We start from the raw sequence: 18,228 nt of genomic DNA, 5'->3' as shown, positions 1-18,228 counted from the left end.
ACATCTTGAATTGAAATCTCGTTTCGGTAATGCTGACCATGAAAACATTATCCATTGATGTAAAAACCCATCCCAATCAATAATGTCGTTTGTAGACTGAGATCTGCTGTCCTTGTTTGGACTACGTGTGACCCCAGCTCTAAAACAGTGTGATTACGTCTTGAAGAGTCTAACAGGCAACTCAGTTTTATTAAATGGCTGCAAAGTCTAAAAGTATTGAAACCAAATGATTCACCCGGAAATTACAATTACATTCCCAACCCTGTCGACCCTACAAATTTCATCATGTGGGGCCAGTGCTAAGATTGGGAAAGCTATCCCACTGACTAGTCAACCAGTTCCCTGAAACAATGAACCTCTTAACATCATACTTGCAGACAATGTCCCAAATACAACCATCATCATTGTTGGGTATGACCTGTCCCGCTGACAGGAAAGACCCACAAGACATCCAGTGGGGAGCGGATTGCCCTGGATTTCCTCAACATTGAGTCTGAACTCCCTGAAGTCTCATAATCTGGTTGGAAGCGTGGCAATGAAATTGCCTGCTGGTTTCAGCCTACAATGCCCACTATCTGATGAACAAGTGCTCCTCCATGTGACACAGTGTTTGGAGGAAGCACTGAGGATGGCAAGGGCAGGAAATATACTCTGGGTGTGGACTGAAATATCCATCAACAAGTCATGCTCAGTAGCGCCACCATTGAACGAGCGAGCAACGTCCTAAAGGGCATAGCTGCTGCACTGGGTCTGCGGCAGGCGGTGAGTGAATCAACAAAAGGTTTAACTTATTTGACCTCCTCCTGATCAGGCTGTCTGTTCCAGATGCACATGGTCAAAGTTGTCGGAGTGACCAACAAACTTTCCATTAGGAGGCAAAGTCCTGACTTACCTTCAGGTGTTGTGTGGATTTACCAACGAGTTAAATGTGATAGGTTTTGTACAGGTCAGTTGAGTCAAAACTGCGCAGCCATTAGACAGTGTGATCAATCAGTAGGAGCAGCAGAATTGTATTCGACCTTCACGGCCCAGCATATCATCTGCTCTGCTATTGCCAGTGTATCAGTCCGAGTGAATGAACAGTGCAGGAGGGGATGCCATTGATAGCGCCGGGGGTACCTCAACAACAGGTGTCAAACTGGTGAAGGTTCAACACGGGAATGCTTTTATAGCAAACAGCAGAACAAGCATGAGGGAAGTGACCCGAAATCTAATGAATCGGATCCAAAGCTCTGCATCCCTGCCGGATTCGTCCATGGCTGGTGTGAATTATTAACTAACCATCTGGAGTATTAGGCGCCCCAAATATCCACGTCCTAAATGAAATATGTTTCAGTATGTCTGAACATTGCAGTACAAAAGATAAAGCTGAAACATTGGCAAATATTATTAGCCAGAAGAACGCAGGAGGTGAAAGAAAGAATTAAAGCAAAATAGTGCGGATGCTGCAATGTGAAACAAAAAGAGAAAACCCCGGAAAATCTCAGCAGGTCTGACAGCACCTGTGAGGAGAGAATAGAGCCAACGTTTCGAGTCTGGATGACCCTTCATCAGAGCTCTGACGAAGGATTATCTGGGCACGAAACTTTGGCTCTATTCTCTCCCCACAGATGCTGTCGGACCTGCTGAGATTTTCGAGCCTTTTCTGTTTTAGGAGCCAGTAGATGATCTATTTTGACTGTCTATTGAGGTCCCTGTCATCACAGATGTCAGTCCTTAGCTAATTCAGTTCACTCCAAATGATATCATGAAATAACCAAAGTAAATGTAAACTGTAAACATGGCAATATTCTGGCAAGAGAAAGACGTATCAGTGATCGTAGTTATAACTTAATCTCAGATGTGGGGTGTTTGCTGATGATTACACTGTTTTCAGCACAATTTGCAACTCCACAGATGCTGAAGCAATTACTGCACATATGCAAGAAAACCTGGACACCAGTCAGGCCTGGGCTGCGATATGCCAAGTAACGTTCGCGCTACAAAAATGCCAGGCAGTTACAAATGCCATCAAAAGAGATTCCACCCCTCCCTCCTTGGCGATTGAATTTCATTACAATCATTGAATCCCCCACTATCACGATGCTGGGGGGGTGCAGCTGACCTGAAACTGAATTGTACCAGGCACAAAATACTGGTGACGAGAGCAGGTCAGATTCTGTGGAGCGTGACTCACTTCCTCACTCCCCAAGACCTCTTCATCGTCTAAAAGGCACAGTCAGAGTGTGATGGAATCGTCTCCACTTGCCTGGATGTGCGCAGTTCCAACAACTTTCAAGACGCTCGACAGCATCCCGGACAAAACAGCCACCTGATTGACACCCCATCTCACCAACATCAGCATTCACACCCTCCACTATCGACACACATGGCAGCGGTGTTTACCATTTACATGATACACTGCCACAACATCATAAAAAAGTGGATCCTATAGTCTAACAGTAATCTGATGTCATGTTGGGCACGGAAGTTCAGATGAAATTAATCCCATTGAAATTATTGCTGGTTCTCTGGGATTTCTCACTCTCTTTGAAAATTATTTTAAATTAAAAATTTGGTTTATTCATATGTCGTTTAAATTAAGGACCGAATCAAAATGTGATCTTTATTCAGTGTTGAGAAGGGATCAGGACCCAGTCCAGGGACTGCCTCCTGTCCTCAAAACACCTGGGAAATCCCTGAACAGATCCTTTCCTTCTCATTCCCAGTGCTTACCTTTCACTCTGTTTTCCAATACGCTCCTTATTATTCTTTACAGAAAGTAAAGGAAATCGCAGACAGTGGGAACCTCGCAGACTGTTCCAAACTGCTCCTAAATCTGGTGATAGAGAAAGGCCCTCGGGCTCTCAGGGTGATGTGGGAATCCTTTGTGGAAATGCACCGTGGGTTACCAAAGTTGGAGAAAATACTGAGAGAATTACCGACACGTGGTACAGTAAAATCGCGCAGTGAATTAACCATTGCAGATTGTTCTGATATTGAACATAGCTGATTTCATGACTGTAATTCCTTTAATCAGGTCCTGATGCATTTGTTTACATGAACATCCCACAAGGTTTATCGGAAGTACCCAGTAACCTAAAAGGTAAGTGATGACAGTGAAGAATTCAAACTAATTATTTCACTTCTAAGAGTCTGAATAATTAGTTGTCAGAGTTTGGGAATCAGAAAGTCGAAGTCTCGGAATCAGGGTTAAATATTGTTTGAATTTGTCGTCCATCCTCATCTGTTCTGCACAGGTTCAAGTTTGCAATTCATACGACCACACACATTAGGAGCAAATGTTGACCCCTCGGTCCCTCTAAACTGCTCCACCATTGATCAAGAAGGCAAATGGGATGTTGGCCTATATCGCAAGGGTAATAGAATATAAAAGCAGAGATGTCTTGCTGCATCTGTACAGGGCATTGGTGCGGCCGCAGCTGGAATACTGTGTGCAGTATTGGCCCCTTATTTGCGGAAGGATATATTGGCCTTGGAGGGAGTGCAGAGAAGGTTCACCAGGTTGATACCAGAGATGAGGGGTGTTGATTGTGAGGAGAGACTGAGCAGATTGGGTTTGTATTCGTTGGAATTTAGAAGGCTGAGGGGGGATCTTATAGAGACCTGTAAGATAATGAAGGGGCTGGATAGGGTAGAGATGGAGAGATTCTTTCCACTTAGAAAGGAAACTAGAACTAGAGGGCACAGCCTCAAAATAAAGGGGAGTCAGTTTAGGACAGAGTTGAGGAGGAACTTCTTCTCTCAGAGGGTGGTGAATCTCTGGAATTCTCTGCCCACTGAAGTGGTGGAGGCTACCTCGTTGAATATGTTTAAATCACGGATAGATGGATTCCTGGTCGGTAAGGGAATTTGGGGTTATAGGGATCAGGCGGGTAAGTGGAACTGATCCACTTCAGATCAGCCGTGATCTTATTGAATGGCGGGGCAGGCTCGAGGGGCTAGATGGCCTACTCCTGCTCCTATTTCATATGTTCTTATGTTCTTATGAACAAGTCCATGGCTGATCGCATCACAACCTTCACAGTGAATTCCTGTTTTTCCCAATCATCTTTCGTCTGTTGTGCTTTATATTTTTTCACTTCAGCAACTCTAAATTACCAGAACCTCATTTTCTTGTTCTGTGTATTTTCCACCATAGTCCAGAAATGCTTCGAATGTCTGAACTTCACTGAACCGTTGTCAAGTTTGTTTTTTCAAGTTTATTCTTTAAATAGTTCAAATCCTCAGTTAACTAATCCATTTCGGGGGATTAGTGGGGGTAAATATGTGGAGTTACGGGAATGTGCTTGGGTGGGATGTTCTGTTGGAGAGTCGGTACAGACTCGATGGACCTGGTGGCTTCCTTCCCCACTATCAAGGCTCGCCTTGTTAGCATGCTCGTAATGTCTCTGTTTTGCAACTCATAAACACCCTTCAACGTGTTCTGAAAGTCAAGTATCGAGAGCTCGGCGAGCCTTTGTGAGGGTGACCATCAAAGTTAATGAGTGCTGCTAATTGTGTTGCTGTTCTAAATTATGAATTACCTTTTTGCATTTGATCACTTTAATTTATTCTTCTTCCTTTTTGGAACAAGTAAATGATATGATGCGGCCCCTTAAATGTTCCTTTACGCTGTTTCATCGGGTCAGAGACAGTATTAAGTTATAGACAACGTTGTAATTATTTTCTCATCATCATTTAAGAAAGATGCATTCAAACGCCAGCTCTTTGCAGTAGATTTTGACCCAGGTCACAAGTCTATGGACCTCTGATCAGAGAGAGTTATAGTGAGAATGTCACTGTCAATGATTCTATGAGACTCTGACTCAATTGTAAATAAATAGTCAATGCGAGAGTGACAGCAGTGAGTTTTGGAATAAAATACAAAGTCTCTGTTACTCGGGTGCAGAAGCTTCCATATGTCCAGCAGCCCAGATTCAGTAACACGATTGCTCAGTGATTTGCTTATATTGGAGCAGGGGTTTGATGATGCTGAGAGCCAGTCTCCCATTTGGGACAGAACACAATTCGAATCTCACCCAATAAGAACAATCCTGTACTTTTAGCTGAGATAAGGTTGAAGAATATTTTCATGAATTGTGGGTTATTCTCATTTGGGGCACATGAATGAAAGTTCCGTGCCTTCTCCTGTTCCATCATGCAATACGAATTTGCCTTCATTGTCCGTATGTTGTGAGTGGACACAAAACTTCACCAGTCTGTGAAATAAGATTGTTAAACCCCTTATTCCCCCTGATGGGTGAGAGGAAAAGAAGACCTGGTTTTCCCAAGATCTGCCCAGCTACTATGTTCTTTATTTGACAAATGTGTTTCCTTTAAAAATGCAATTTTGCAGCTTTGATGTTTCAGCTGAGAGAGCATTTTTCCCTTAAGAGGTTTATATCAGGTTTACATTCTAGCTAATTACCTTGAACACATCCATAATAATCTGCATTTAATTGATCTGACCGGAGTATCCAGCTCGGCAAGTAGCCTGATATCAGAGAAGAAAGCATTGAGAGAGGGGGAAGGAGAAAAAGAAAGAAAAATGTACTGCCAATACAATGGCTTTTACATGGTTCCCTTGGGATTACTGTGAGATAAAAACTATATACATAAAAAGTTTAACTGCAAATTTGATCCATTTCCAAGTGCTGAAAACCAAATGTGCTCAAACCAACAAAAGTGGCTCGCTATTCAACCCATCAAATGTCTACTTGAGTCTCATAACTATAATTCTCCAGAGCAGATGTCCCGACTCTGAGGCCGACAGCTCCATTGGTGATAAGCCACATGAGTTAACTCTCCCGTCTAAACAAGCGCAGCCGTGTCCATGGATACGGTCAGCTGGGACTGCTCCACCCCGCCCATCAAAGTGTTCATATCCCCACCCGTTATGTGAACTGGCTAAAACGTTCTGAACATCACTGAATAAAGCAAAGTGCATATAAAAAATAAATCTCAGCCACGTGGAAAATAATATCAGCAACTAACATGCCATGTGGTGCAAGGTTCTTTCCAGCTGCTAACCCTCCAATCAGCTCGCACTGATGCCCAGATGTTGCAAGTGGACCTGATGGTTTCACCAAATGCCCAGATGTTGCAAGTGGACCTGATGGTTTCACCAAATGCACACCATATCTCCGTCCCTGTCGCTGTCTTCATCCAGCTCTATGTTCCCAAATGTGTAAAACAACCCACCATAGGCGACAGTAGCAAATTCAATAATTCAATTTATTACTGATTCCATCCACCCCATGGTTCTTAAAACTGCACATCATACCATTTGAGCTGAGAATAGAGACGTCAATTTATCACTCTCTATGTCAGCCTCTATCTCCTTCTGACACGTTGTGTCGTTAGACAGTTTTTGATTGCGTTCTATGTTTCACTTCACAGTTGCCTCGAATTTACTATATTTCTGCACTATCTCCCCAAATTCTTGTTAGCTGCATCCCTCTGTATCACAGCTCTCTATCTCATTATCGTCCTTCTCACAGTGTGTATGAAAGTGACTCACCCGTGACACTTGCATATCATTATATTGTTCAACTTCTAAGGCCACATGACAATTTCAAGTTTTGCTTCACTAAACTTCTGTTTTAACCTTGCATTTTCCAGCTGCTCCCTCTATGCTGCCTCACAGGCGAGGGACACGGGTTCTTTTCCTGGTTTGGGTTACTGTCTATGTGGAGTCTGCACGTTCTCCCTGCGCCTGCATGGTTTTCCTCCGGGTGCTCCGTTTCTCTCCCATAGCCCGAAAGACGTGCTGTTCGGTTCCTTGACTTCAAGAAGGCAGCTCATCGCCACAATCGCAAAGGCAATCGGCGACGGACAATATATGTACCCTAGCCAGTGACATCTGGATCCAGTCAATGATTAAAAAAAACCTCTCCAATGGACCCTCTCGCACAAACTCTCTTGCACAATTTCTGTCACAATACACTCTCTCTCACACACATACACGCTGTCCCACATACACAGTTATACACATGTTCTCACATACACATTCTCATACTCACTGTCACTCGCGCACACACTCTCACACTCTATCCCTCACAGAGACTCACACACACGCACTCATACACACATTCTCAGACTCATCGTCACTCAGTCACACACAGATTCTCTGTCACATAATCTCTCGCATGGTCTTCCTCTCACATATTTCTCACATACTCTCACAATCTCTTTCTGTTTCTCAAACACACATCGATAACTGTTTTGCGCTCACATTTTCTCTCTTTATCTTATATCGACATTCTCACTCTCACCTACTCAGTCTCACAATATTATCCTCTCGCCTTTCCTCACGCGCACTATCTCCCTCTTCATCGCTTCCTCTGTCATTCTCCCTAACACAGTCTCACAACCTTTATCCCTCAACCTTTCCTCTGTTATTATCGCATTCTGTTTAACACCCACAGTCTCAGGGAATTTTTCACTCTCATGTTCCCTCCCACACGCTCTCTGTCAGTTGTTCTCATTCTCTGTCACTCTCACATAATCTCACACACACTCTCTCGCACACACTCTGCTTCTGTCTTTCTCCATCTCTCTCTCTCTCTCTGTGCACTCACTCACACATATATTTGCACACACAAACTCCCCACTCACGTGCAATAATTGTTCCTCAGGATTCTCGCCCTTTCTCTGCCCTGACCTGAACTCTGCTATTCGCTGTCGTGATACGAGCTCTGTAAGATTCAAATTGAAATAGAAAAGTGGAGTTTTCAACACTTTGCTGCTTGTCCAATCACAGCCTCCTTTCTCCCCATATTTTCTTTATTTGTGGTCTAATTCTGTTACAGGACAAATGACATAAAAAGAGAAAATTGTGGAGAAACTCTGCAGATCTGCAGAGGCAGAAAGGGAGACCGGTGTTTGGATCAGATTTGACTTCTGCAGAGCTGAGCTGTCCAGCCATATTTATTAGGCTGAATACAAACAGTTCAGAGGCTGAATTTGGCCCATGGGCCATTAGTTGTCGAAGCCAGTTGTACAAAAATCTATGTTGGAACTGAACTAATGCCTGCAATATTTAATGGATTGGTCAATTTTACCGGGATGTTTGTAAAATGCCAATAGAACTAACTTTCTCTCCATTCTTATTGAAGATCTCCAACAGAAACACAAGGAGACACTCCGGGTACAAACTGAAACACTGAGAGTGAACACTATCCTCATAAAGGAGAAGGTTAAGATTTTCCAGCTGGTTGGTCGATACGCTGAGCTCACGGTTATTTCTACTGTTCGAGATCGGACACTTGTCGAACATGAACTGCTGGCAAGAGGCCGGGACCATGAAGAATGGAGAGAGAAAGATCTCCGGAAAGAACTGGAAAAAATCCGAACTGATCAATTGTTCCAGAGCAGCTTTTCCCAGAGAAAATTCAAATCTGGGAGTTCAGCAGCAGTGAGCGGAGTGCCGGGAATTGGAAAAACAACAATGGTACAAAAGATTGTTTATGACTGGGCCACTGGGAAAATATACCCACACTTTCAATTTGTTTTCAATTTTAAATTCCGGGATTTGAACACTATTAACAGTAGAATAAACCTGAGGAATCTGATATTGGATCAGTATCCCTACTTTGGGAATATTCTGGGAGAGCTCTGGAAGAACCCAGAGGGATTGCTGTTTATATTCGATGGTTTGGATGAATTCAAGGACAGGATTGATTTTGCCGACAATCGGAGAAATACAGAACCTCAGTCCATGTGCACAGATCCCGAATGCTGGTGTGAAGTGTCTGACATTGTGTACAGTTTAATACAGCACAAGCTGCTCCCAGGATGTTCAGTGCTCGTGACCAGCCGCCCCACTGCATTACATTTATTGGAAAAGGCTGACATCAGTGTCTGGGCTGAAATCCTGGGATTTGTTGGTGATGAACGGAAGGGATATTTCAACAAGTTTTTTGAAGATCAGACGGTGGCAGCAGCTGTTTTCAAACACGTGGAGGAGAACGAGATCCTGTACACCATGTGTTACAACCCTTCCTACTGCTGGATCCTCGGTCTGTCACTGGGTCCCTTCTTTACACAAAGAGACAGGAAACAGCAGCAAGTTCCCAAGACCATCACCCAACTATATTCCTACTATATTTACAACATTCTGAAAAACCATGGCCGAGAGATTGAAAACCTCCGTGATGTGTTACTGAAGCTTGGTGAGATGGCCTTCACAGGAGTGTCTGAGAAGAAGATTGTGTTTAGAGATGGCGATTTGATCAAGTACAAGCTGGAACCTTCCCAGTTCCTGTCTGGATTCCTGGTGGAACTTTTGGAGAAAGATGAATCTGCCCAGAGTGTGGTTTACACATTCCCACACCTCACCATCCAAGAGTTTGTGGCTGCACTCACACAATTCCTGACTCCAGATCCCGGGGAGATCGGGAAACTCCTCAGTGAAGTTCACAGCGAGAAAGATGGGCGATTTGAGATATTTCTCCGTTTTGTTGCTGGTCTCTCCTCCCCACAGTCAGCTCGACCCCTGGTGGAGTTTCTGGGTCCGTTTCTTCATCAAACAACCTGCCGAGTGATTGACTGGGTGAAGGAGAAGGTTGAAGGGCAGATTGGAGACTCACAGACTGAAACTGGGAAGAGGAAGCTCCTGAACACATTCCACTACCTGTTTGAGACTCAGAATAAAGCACTGGCTCGGAACACAGTGGGATCTATGGTAAAACTTTCATTTCGCGGATTGCGACTGACCCCGATTGACTGTGCGGTCCTGTCTCATGTCATTGGACTCTGTGATACAATAAAACACCTCGATCTATGGGGATGTTACATTCAGTGTGAAGGGCTCCAGCGGCTGGGACCCGTTCTGCACAAATGTCAGGAATTGAGGTAACTGTTTGGTCTCAGAGCGGATATTTTCATTGCTGAGAAGCCAATTCCTTTGTTCTCATAAAACAGACATGTTCAGTTGAGGAAGTCAAGAGGGAAACAATGTCCAATGGTCACAGAGAAAGCGCGGGAGAATGGCACAAAGTCATAAAGCTCATTTGAGAGCAGATGCAGACATGATGGGCCGATTGGCCTCCTTCTGAACCTGTAATAAATTTTGAATTCTCTGATAAAACTACAGCGGTTCAAGAACGCAGATTCTCGTGGGCAAATAGGCATCGGCAATAAATGTTGGCAAAACCAGTGATGATCACGTTCCTTGAGTGAATAAAAGCATTATTGGGATAAATTTTAAATAATTAGAGGTGTAAACGCCTCGTTACAAATTTAAAAAAAGGATATTTCACTCTCCCAACAGAAACCATCTGATTATGTATGATGCGAGAAGGAAATTTGTTTCTCTTGTGTTCGGTACAGCTGACAGTTTGTGGCTAATTATTGTCAGGATTATTTTCCTGCACGCTGCCTCTGTTATGTATTATAGTTGGTGTGTGTTTTATCGGGACAGTGTCCTTTTATAAGTCATGTGATAACTGGTAACATCAGTCAGGGTCGCAGTGGAGGTTCAGTCTTGTATTAAACCTCACAGTGTGCAGTTGTGAAAAGAAACCTCCCTTAGGTTACAGCAGCCCACGCTGTTTCTGTTCCATGGTTCTGACTGCAGCCTCATAAAACCTGAATCACTCGCTGTGTTTAAAAAAAATAGCTTTATTCACACTGTATTTGCATCTTTTGCAAATCACTTTAAATCTTGTTGTTGATCCTTGTCCGAGCAGCAACATTTTGATTTGCTCCCTGTTCTCTCCAGCACCATCACTATTTTGAACATTTCTATCAAATGTCCTCTCGGCTTTCTTCCTTCCAAGGTGAACAATCTCGCCTATCGATCCTCGTGTCTGAAGTTTCACATCCCTGTAGCCAATCTTTTAAACATGTTCAGCGCTCTCTCCAATGTGTTCGAAGCCTTCGTAAAGTATGACGCGCTGAACTGAGATCTAACTGATGTCTTTTGCAGGTTCAGCACAGCCTCCTTGCTCTTGTACTCTATGCCCCTATTGACAATGTTATGATCCCAGCTGATTTCTGGACAGTCAGGTCGAAGAGCAGAAACCCGGCTCAGTAAATCATAACTTTTATTTATTGTTTTATTATTTAGAAATGTAGATGAACAGAATAACAAGGTAGGCGATTAACTTTTAACAAAAGAATAAAACCTTTGTTAAAAAAATAACTGCAATGCACCACCCCATCTAACTTCACAGATGTCTGCAGATCTGTAAGGATGACACGAGTTACAAAATAGATCTTATGCTTTAATGTTCCCAGTAAGTACACAGTTAATGTAAACCAACAATCCACCTGTGGTTCAGATATACCACTCTCTGAAACTCAGTGACAGATGCCACCCAAAGTAACTTCAGTGGATTCTTCTTCAAATCCCCCCAAATGTTTGTAACAATGTGAGAAAACCCGTCTCACTGGGACTGATGCTTCCACTCCAGAAGCTCCACTCGAGAAACAAAAGCAGCTTTTGGAATCTTTTCAATGCTTTCTGTCAGGTGCCTTCACCAAGGATCCCTGTCCAATATTTCAATGTTTCCTTTCATTATTCCTCCATACTCAGCCGTGCCAACAGACACCAGCGCCTCATAGTCTGTATGAAGGTGTCACCAACTTTAGGAATATATCAGATATCTGGATTCTCGTGAGCAAACTTTACAATGTCTGCATCTCGCAGCTCTGTCTTTAACTGGGAGCCTCTCTCTGCTCCTCTCTTTAACTTCAGGGAGCAGTCGCTTGTTCAGATTCAGGTTCTTTTGTCTCTTTGACTTCTGTCTTCCTGGCACTCCTCTTTTCCTCCTTGGTTTCTGACGGTGATTTATCTTGTGGGTCCTGCTTTCTGAGTCCCTGCATTGCCCTGCCTCTACTGGCAGCTTCTGTGAACTCCATCTCGCTTCTTGGGTTAACTGGTTGTAACTGAAACTCAGTGTTTCTATCATTCATTGTGGACTTCTGAATATAAGCAATCATTTTTTTAACCTCTATAACTCTGACAATGTCGTAAACCTTAAATTAAAATGCAGGGACACAAAAAACCCGCAGGCAGGCAGCTTTGTTTAACACGAAGTGAAATTAAAGTTTTGGCTCTTTCTTAACACACAAGCACAGAAACACAAATTAAACTTAAACTCATGAATTATTATCTGATGCCTACAAACATAAACTATTTCACAGCAGTAAAGCCCAAGATGCTGTATTCTTTATTAACTGCTCCCTACACTTGCTCTGCTAACGGCAATGATCAATGTGCATATACGTCCAGTCCCTCTGATCCTGCACTCCATTAACAATTCTACCGATTATTTTATATTCCTTCCTCATGTGCATGTTACCAGAAAGTATCACCTCGCACGTCTCTGCATTGAACTTAATCTGCCACCTATCTGTACACTCCACTATTGTCTGTTTTTCAGTCCCAAGCTCTTCTCCTCACAGTTTACGACGCCTCAAAGGTTTCTGTGATCAACAAAATTTGAAATTTTCCTCGAGACTGCATTTACCGAGATCATTCATATATATCAGGGAAAAGCAAGGATCCCAATACTGACCTCTCGGGTTCTCCACTACCGACATCCTCCAGCCTGAAAAATATCCATTACTCTTTGTTCATCCAATTTTGTATCCACGTTGCTACTTTCCCAGTTATTTTATGAGCTTATGCCACAAGTCTGTTGTGTTACTGCATCAGATGATTTTTGAATATCCATGTACACCACATCAACAGCAGAACCATCATTGACCCTTTCTGTTGCTTCCTCCAATTCACAGCAATATAAAGCCAGTCGCAAATGGCATTTTTTTTACCAACCAATGAATTTAGTTTCCTGTGTGTCATTATTAGACTTACCATTTCCCTTTTGAACTCAGTGTGGGTCGACTCAGTGTAGTTAAATGATCAACTGACCCTCCAACCCTCAGCTGAGCTTAACACCAGTGCTCCCGTCTGGAGCCACAGACTTGACTCAATTGGATTGACTCACTATTTAAGGTTGTGGTTACAGGCTCCTGGCCCTCTCTTCATTCACTCCAACAAACTGAGATAGCTGGGAATTAAACCTGTATCAACTGCTTAGAAAGCAACTATGCTGACCATTATATCATTGTCATCATTACATCATAGGGGTAAGTTTTTCACTCACAGGATGGTGCGTGCGTGGAATCGGCTGCCGGTAGTGGTGGTGGAAGTGGATTCGATTGAGTCTTTTGGATAGGTTCATGGAGGTTAGTAAGATAGAGGGTTTTCGATGAGCCGAGAATGTAAGGAAATTGTTTGGCGCAACTTGCGGGCCAAAGGGCCTGTTTGTGCTGTAGCTTTTCTATGTTCTTCTATGTTCTAATGTAGTGTTACAGTCATAGCTGGGGTGTAGAGAAAGATCAACTTGGGTGAGGTATCGTATCGTAACTTGAATCTTAACTTGCTAAGTTTCTGACACAAAAATAGATCCAGCTATTTTTCCTGCTGAACATTAATCTGAATTTAATGTGTTTCTCACTTTCTCCATTTAGTCTGTATTGCAATGAAGTGGGAGATTCAGGAGTGAAACTATTGTCTGCGGCTCTGAGGAATCCAGAATGTAAAATACAGAAACTGGAGTAAGTATCAGACTGTGAGAGATTGTGTTAATAATCAGTGGATGGTCTGACACTGTAAATTATTATCAGTGTCAGTAATCGTGTCATTAATAACCATTCCACATAATTTCTGTCAGTATTCGTGTTCAACACCACGGATTCGCTCTGATTCCTGAAATCTTTCCCTCTCTGTTTTCAGTTTGGAGAGTAACAGCCTCAGATATTCTCACCTCTGCTCTCAGTACAAACCCGTCAGTGATGTGTCTGAACCTGAGTTACAATAAACTGCGAGATTCAGGAGTGAAAGAATTAACTAATCATTTATAATTATTCTCAAATCCATTCATGAGAATAAAAAAGATGGACAAAACAATTAAATGTTTATAGAATTCCCAGATATGGCTGGTCACATGTTCAATTTAGTTTAATTTGTCATTCAGATTATAGATGTTTATGTCTGTCGGCTTCTCAGTTTGATTAAACATAGAAAACTGCTGTATATCGGTAAGGCAGATTACAAACTACATTGAATTCTGATGAGTTTTATCCTGAGGGATCCACTCTCAAATTTACGTTAAACGGAGCTTAAGGAGCATCTGAAAAGAGAATGCAGAGATGGAGGTGGGGAGGGTTATGAAGAGAATTCCAGAGCTCACAGCCCAGCAGTTCAAGGCACAGCTCAGCTGGCAATGGCAATAATCACAGTGCAGAATAGTCTGAATGTTGTCCCTATCAATAATGGACATTGTTTTTAAGAACACAAATAATGATACTAAATATACCATTGCTGTCAGTATTTGTGTTATTAAAAACACTGTCCGCTATTAGTAGACACAAAATAAGCTTGGGAGCAAAGTTGGAGACCATGAAATAAAAGAGACAAAGGCAGCCTGGATATGAAGTTATCTGAGTGACAGGAAACAGGCAGGAGAGGTGAACTGTACCTTTTCATTTATCGGAAGCTGACAGTGGCTTTCCCCAGCAACCAGTACTGTGTTACTACAACTAATTTTCTTTACATGTACTACCAAATGAGACTTGGGTTTATCTAAAGATGAGATGTGAAGCTCCAGCACACGGCCACCAGACCACAGAGCGGACGCAGCATATGATAGACCGAGCTCAATCACACCAAAACCAATGGATCAGATCAGAGATCTGCTGTCTTGCCATATCCAGTCATAAATAGTGTTAGACATGCCACAAAATGTTGGACATGCCGGTTACATTAGGCGACAAGGTGGCACAGTGGTCAGCACTGCTGCCTCACAGCGCCAGGGACCAGGGTTCAATTCCGGCCTTGGGTGACTTGATGTGTAGAGTTTGCACGTTCTCCCAGTGTCTGTGTGGGTTTCCTCTGGGTGCTCCAATTTTCTCCCACAGTCCAAAGATGTGCAGGTTCGGTTGATTGGCTATGCTAAGTTGTCCCTTGGTATCTCAGGGTGTGTAGGTTCCGGGGATTAGTGGGCCATATATGTGGAGTTACAGAGATAGGGCCTGGATATGATATTCTTTCAAAGAATTGGTGAAGACTCGATGGGCCAAAGGGCCTCCTTCTACACTGTGGGAATTCTATGATTCTATAAACATGCACAAGAATTCCATCATTACTGATGAGGGAGGCCAGAGCATCAGTGCCATCTTCAGCCAGAAGTGCTGAGTAGAATGATTAATCTCAGCCTCCTCCTGAGGTCCCCAACATTACAGATGACCATTTGATTCACTGCATGTGAGGTAAAGAAATGACTGAAGGCGCTGCATACTGCAAACTCTGTCAGCCTGGCTGTACCCCAGCAATGGTACTGAAGAATTGTGCTCCATAACTAGCCATTCCCCTAGCCAAGCTGTTCCAGTACAGCTACAACACTGGATCTACCGGACAATGTTGAAAAAAGCAGGGCAAATCCAATCTGATGAATTGCTGCTCCATCAGTCTGCTCTTGAACGTCAGAAAAGTGTCATCCTTCCAGTGCCTCATGAACATCACTGCAGGAGTTCCTGAGGGTGATGTCCAAATCCCAACCACCTTCAATTGCTTTATCAATGTCCTGCCTTCCATTATAATGTCAGAAGTGAGGATGCTCACTAATGATTGCACAATGCTCAGTACTGTTCACAATTCCTCAGAGACTGAAGCAGTCCATGCCCATAAACAGCAAGACCTGAACAAAACAGAAAATGCTGGAAAGGCTCAGCATGTCTGACAGCTTCTGTGGAGAGAGAACAGCTAACCCTTCGAATCTGGATGACTCTTCGACAGAGCTAGCGTCTTTAGCTCTGAAGAACGTTCAGGCTTAACCTGATAAATGGCAAGTAATGTTTCACTGCACAAATGCCAGGCAAGGACCATCTCTAACAGACGGGAATCTAACCATATTCCCTTTACATTGAATGGCAGCACCATTGCTGAATCCTCGACCATCAACATCCTGAGTGGTGGGGGCGCACTGGGACCATTGAACAGACACTGAACTGTAAACACTATGGCTCCAAGGGTAGATCACAGTCTGGGAATTCGGAGATGAGGAACTCGCCTCCTGTCTCCCAGATTTTTCCCACCACCAAGACACAAGTCAGCAGTGTGATGGAATCCGCTCATCTTGCTGGATTGACTGCAGCTTCAAAAACACTGAAGAAGCTCATCCATGGAAAAGGAGTCCACTGGATCAGCTGGCCATTCACCAAACTAAACATTGGCTGTCTCTACCACTGACGCACAGTGGCAGTATTTTACCACATACAAGGTGGAATGTAGCAGCTCACCAAGGTTCCTGAGCCAGCATCATGCAAACAGGCACTATCCATCACCGAGATGGCCAAGGATATCAGAAGGATGGAACACCAACCAGCTTCAGATTTCTTTCCAAACCACACACCATTCTGACTTGGAATATATTGCTTTTCCATCACTGATGCGGGATCATAATCCCGGATGTCCCTTCCTAGCGGTTTTGTACCAGATGGTCTGCAGAATTTAAGAAGATGGCTCACCACCTCCTTCTCAAAAGCAATTGGGGATGGGCTGCAAGTGTTGGCATTGCCAGTGATACCATCATCCCTTGAAAGAATTAATAAAGACAAGCGCTACCCACTGTAGAGGTGGGTAATTGTGCCTGTGTGTAACCCAAACTCAGTCACAGAAGAGAGAAAAAACAGCTGTGACAGGACAAATAGTGTGACCATTGCACAGGCCAGTGGAATTCTAAAGATAGATCTGATGGAACTATTCAATATACTCAGCGAGGGTCTCAAATGTCCAGGTGTTGTGCTGTGTTCCATACAACCTGGATCTAGAGTGGAGAAGCTTTGAAGAAAGTGTGATGCAATACAATGTTGACCAGATGCTTCATGATGAGGAACCCCATGGACCACAGGCCAGGGACATGGGATATGTGTCAGGGAGGATCGAGATTCAGTAATGCAGACATGTTTTCCAAGAACCTTAACTCACACAGCCATTCAGTGTAATAAATCTTCACCATCTCCAGCACTGTTGCTGTTTCTGTGAATGTTTTATAATTTCCCTGGAGCCGTCACGACATGAAACAAAGGTATTGGAATTGTATTGACCTGATTCAGTGCTGTATTTCCCATCTCACATTCCCAGTGAACTGTTAAAGACCCAGTAATATGGTGAAGCATTTTTTTAGTGGTGCTCCATCTCTGAATTTACTGAAAATACAGACATAACAAAGTGACCAGTAATAACAAAGTATAATCCTGTGAAACCCAAGGAAGCAACCCCACCATGACAACCACCGGCATCCCCGCACTTTCCGCTGAGCTGCAGGCAGCATCTTACCTCTCTCCTCTCCTCTGGGAATTTCGATGACCGTGGCCTTTGTCCTCGGATTTCCTGAGTCCTGGAAGGATCCGGCCAACTGCGGGTCCTCTGCACAGATGCTGGAGTTGTCTCTGTCATCATAGCTTCGTGAGGTGCTTGTGTCACAGTCGGAGCAGAAGGGGACCCACTGCCCACACCAGGGGCATCCTGAGTGGAGCTCCCAAATGCTGCAGGCAGCCGCTCCTCTATCCATTCAGGGCAAACTGGACCCTCCCTGCTCAGCTGGGGAGCTCCTAACAGTTACTCCAGGCACATTTTCCCACGCCTCCCACAGCCCGTGTTCCACAGAGCTCATGGAGGTGGTGAGAACATGCAGGTTCATGTGTATTTCCTGTGGGTGATAGGCTGGATGTGACTCTCCATGAAGGTCACCAATCTCTCTGTGGAGGATGCTATTTGTGCTCAGACCTGAGACATGGTAACACTGCTGGCCTGGATTGACTCCTCCATCCTTTATGTATGGATACACACAGCCTTTGGAAACTCCACCGGATGTTAAAATACCTTACGCTGCAGCTCCAGTATCTGCTGCATTGTTAAAGACTCCAGTCACATTTCATCTTCCTGAAGCTGACAATGACCTGTCCTCTCGAGAGTGTGAGTGAACTCAGCTATTCCTGCCTCCATCAGCTGCTCGGGTTTGTGTGTGCTCTCCTGTGCTGCCAGATTGTAACCACTTTGCTAATCGTGAGAGACATTATCTGCTCTGGTGGACGTTATAGAGTATCATGTGACAATCCATCCTCTGACCCCTCCCCATCTTCAGAGCTACACGCCTGTCTCCCGCTCACCACAGCTGTTGATTTGTGAGAGAGTGAAGAATGTTAGAGGGTAATGCACATTCCAACATGTCC

The 18,228-nt window shown here is 43.8% G+C and overlaps 2 protein-coding genes across 4 annotated transcripts in view; both read left to right on the top strand.

Annotated features, from left to right (window-relative positions):
* LOC144484298 (uncharacterized) overlaps positions 1–2,930 on the top strand; it is a 42,776-nt gene extending 39,846 nt beyond the window's left edge. For 2 of the 3 annotated variants that reach the window (XM_078202832.1, XM_078202833.1), the window contains one exon: positions 2,759–2,930. The gene's annotated coding sequence lies outside the window, so the exon portion shown is untranslated. The remainder of the gene's footprint in view (positions 1–2,758) is intronic. The other variant, XM_078202831.1, reaches the window with a different exon arrangement.
* Positions 1–18,228, top strand: part of LOC144484289 (NACHT, LRR and PYD domains-containing protein 3-like) — a 48,822-nt gene that overhangs the window by 2,266 nt on the left and 28,328 nt on the right. The window contains exons 3-6 of the mRNA XM_078202817.1: positions 2,759–2,930; positions 3,020–3,085; positions 8,100–9,837; positions 13,465–13,551. Coding sequence (XP_078058943.1) covers positions 2,759–2,930; positions 3,020–3,085; positions 8,100–9,837; positions 13,465–13,551 — 2,063 coding nt within the window. The remainder of the gene's footprint in view (positions 1–2,758; positions 2,931–3,019; positions 3,086–8,099; positions 9,838–13,464; positions 13,552–18,228) is intronic.

Source organism: Mustelus asterias, unplaced genomic scaffold, assembly GCF_964213995.1.
Source record: "Mustelus asterias unplaced genomic scaffold, sMusAst1.hap1.1 HAP1_SCAFFOLD_98, whole genome shotgun sequence".
Classification (NCBI taxonomy): Eukaryota; Metazoa; Chordata; class Chondrichthyes; order Carcharhiniformes; family Triakidae; genus Mustelus; species Mustelus asterias.
The sequence above is the reverse complement of the archived record's forward strand: the minus strand, read 5'-3'. Positions and strand labels throughout refer to the sequence as shown.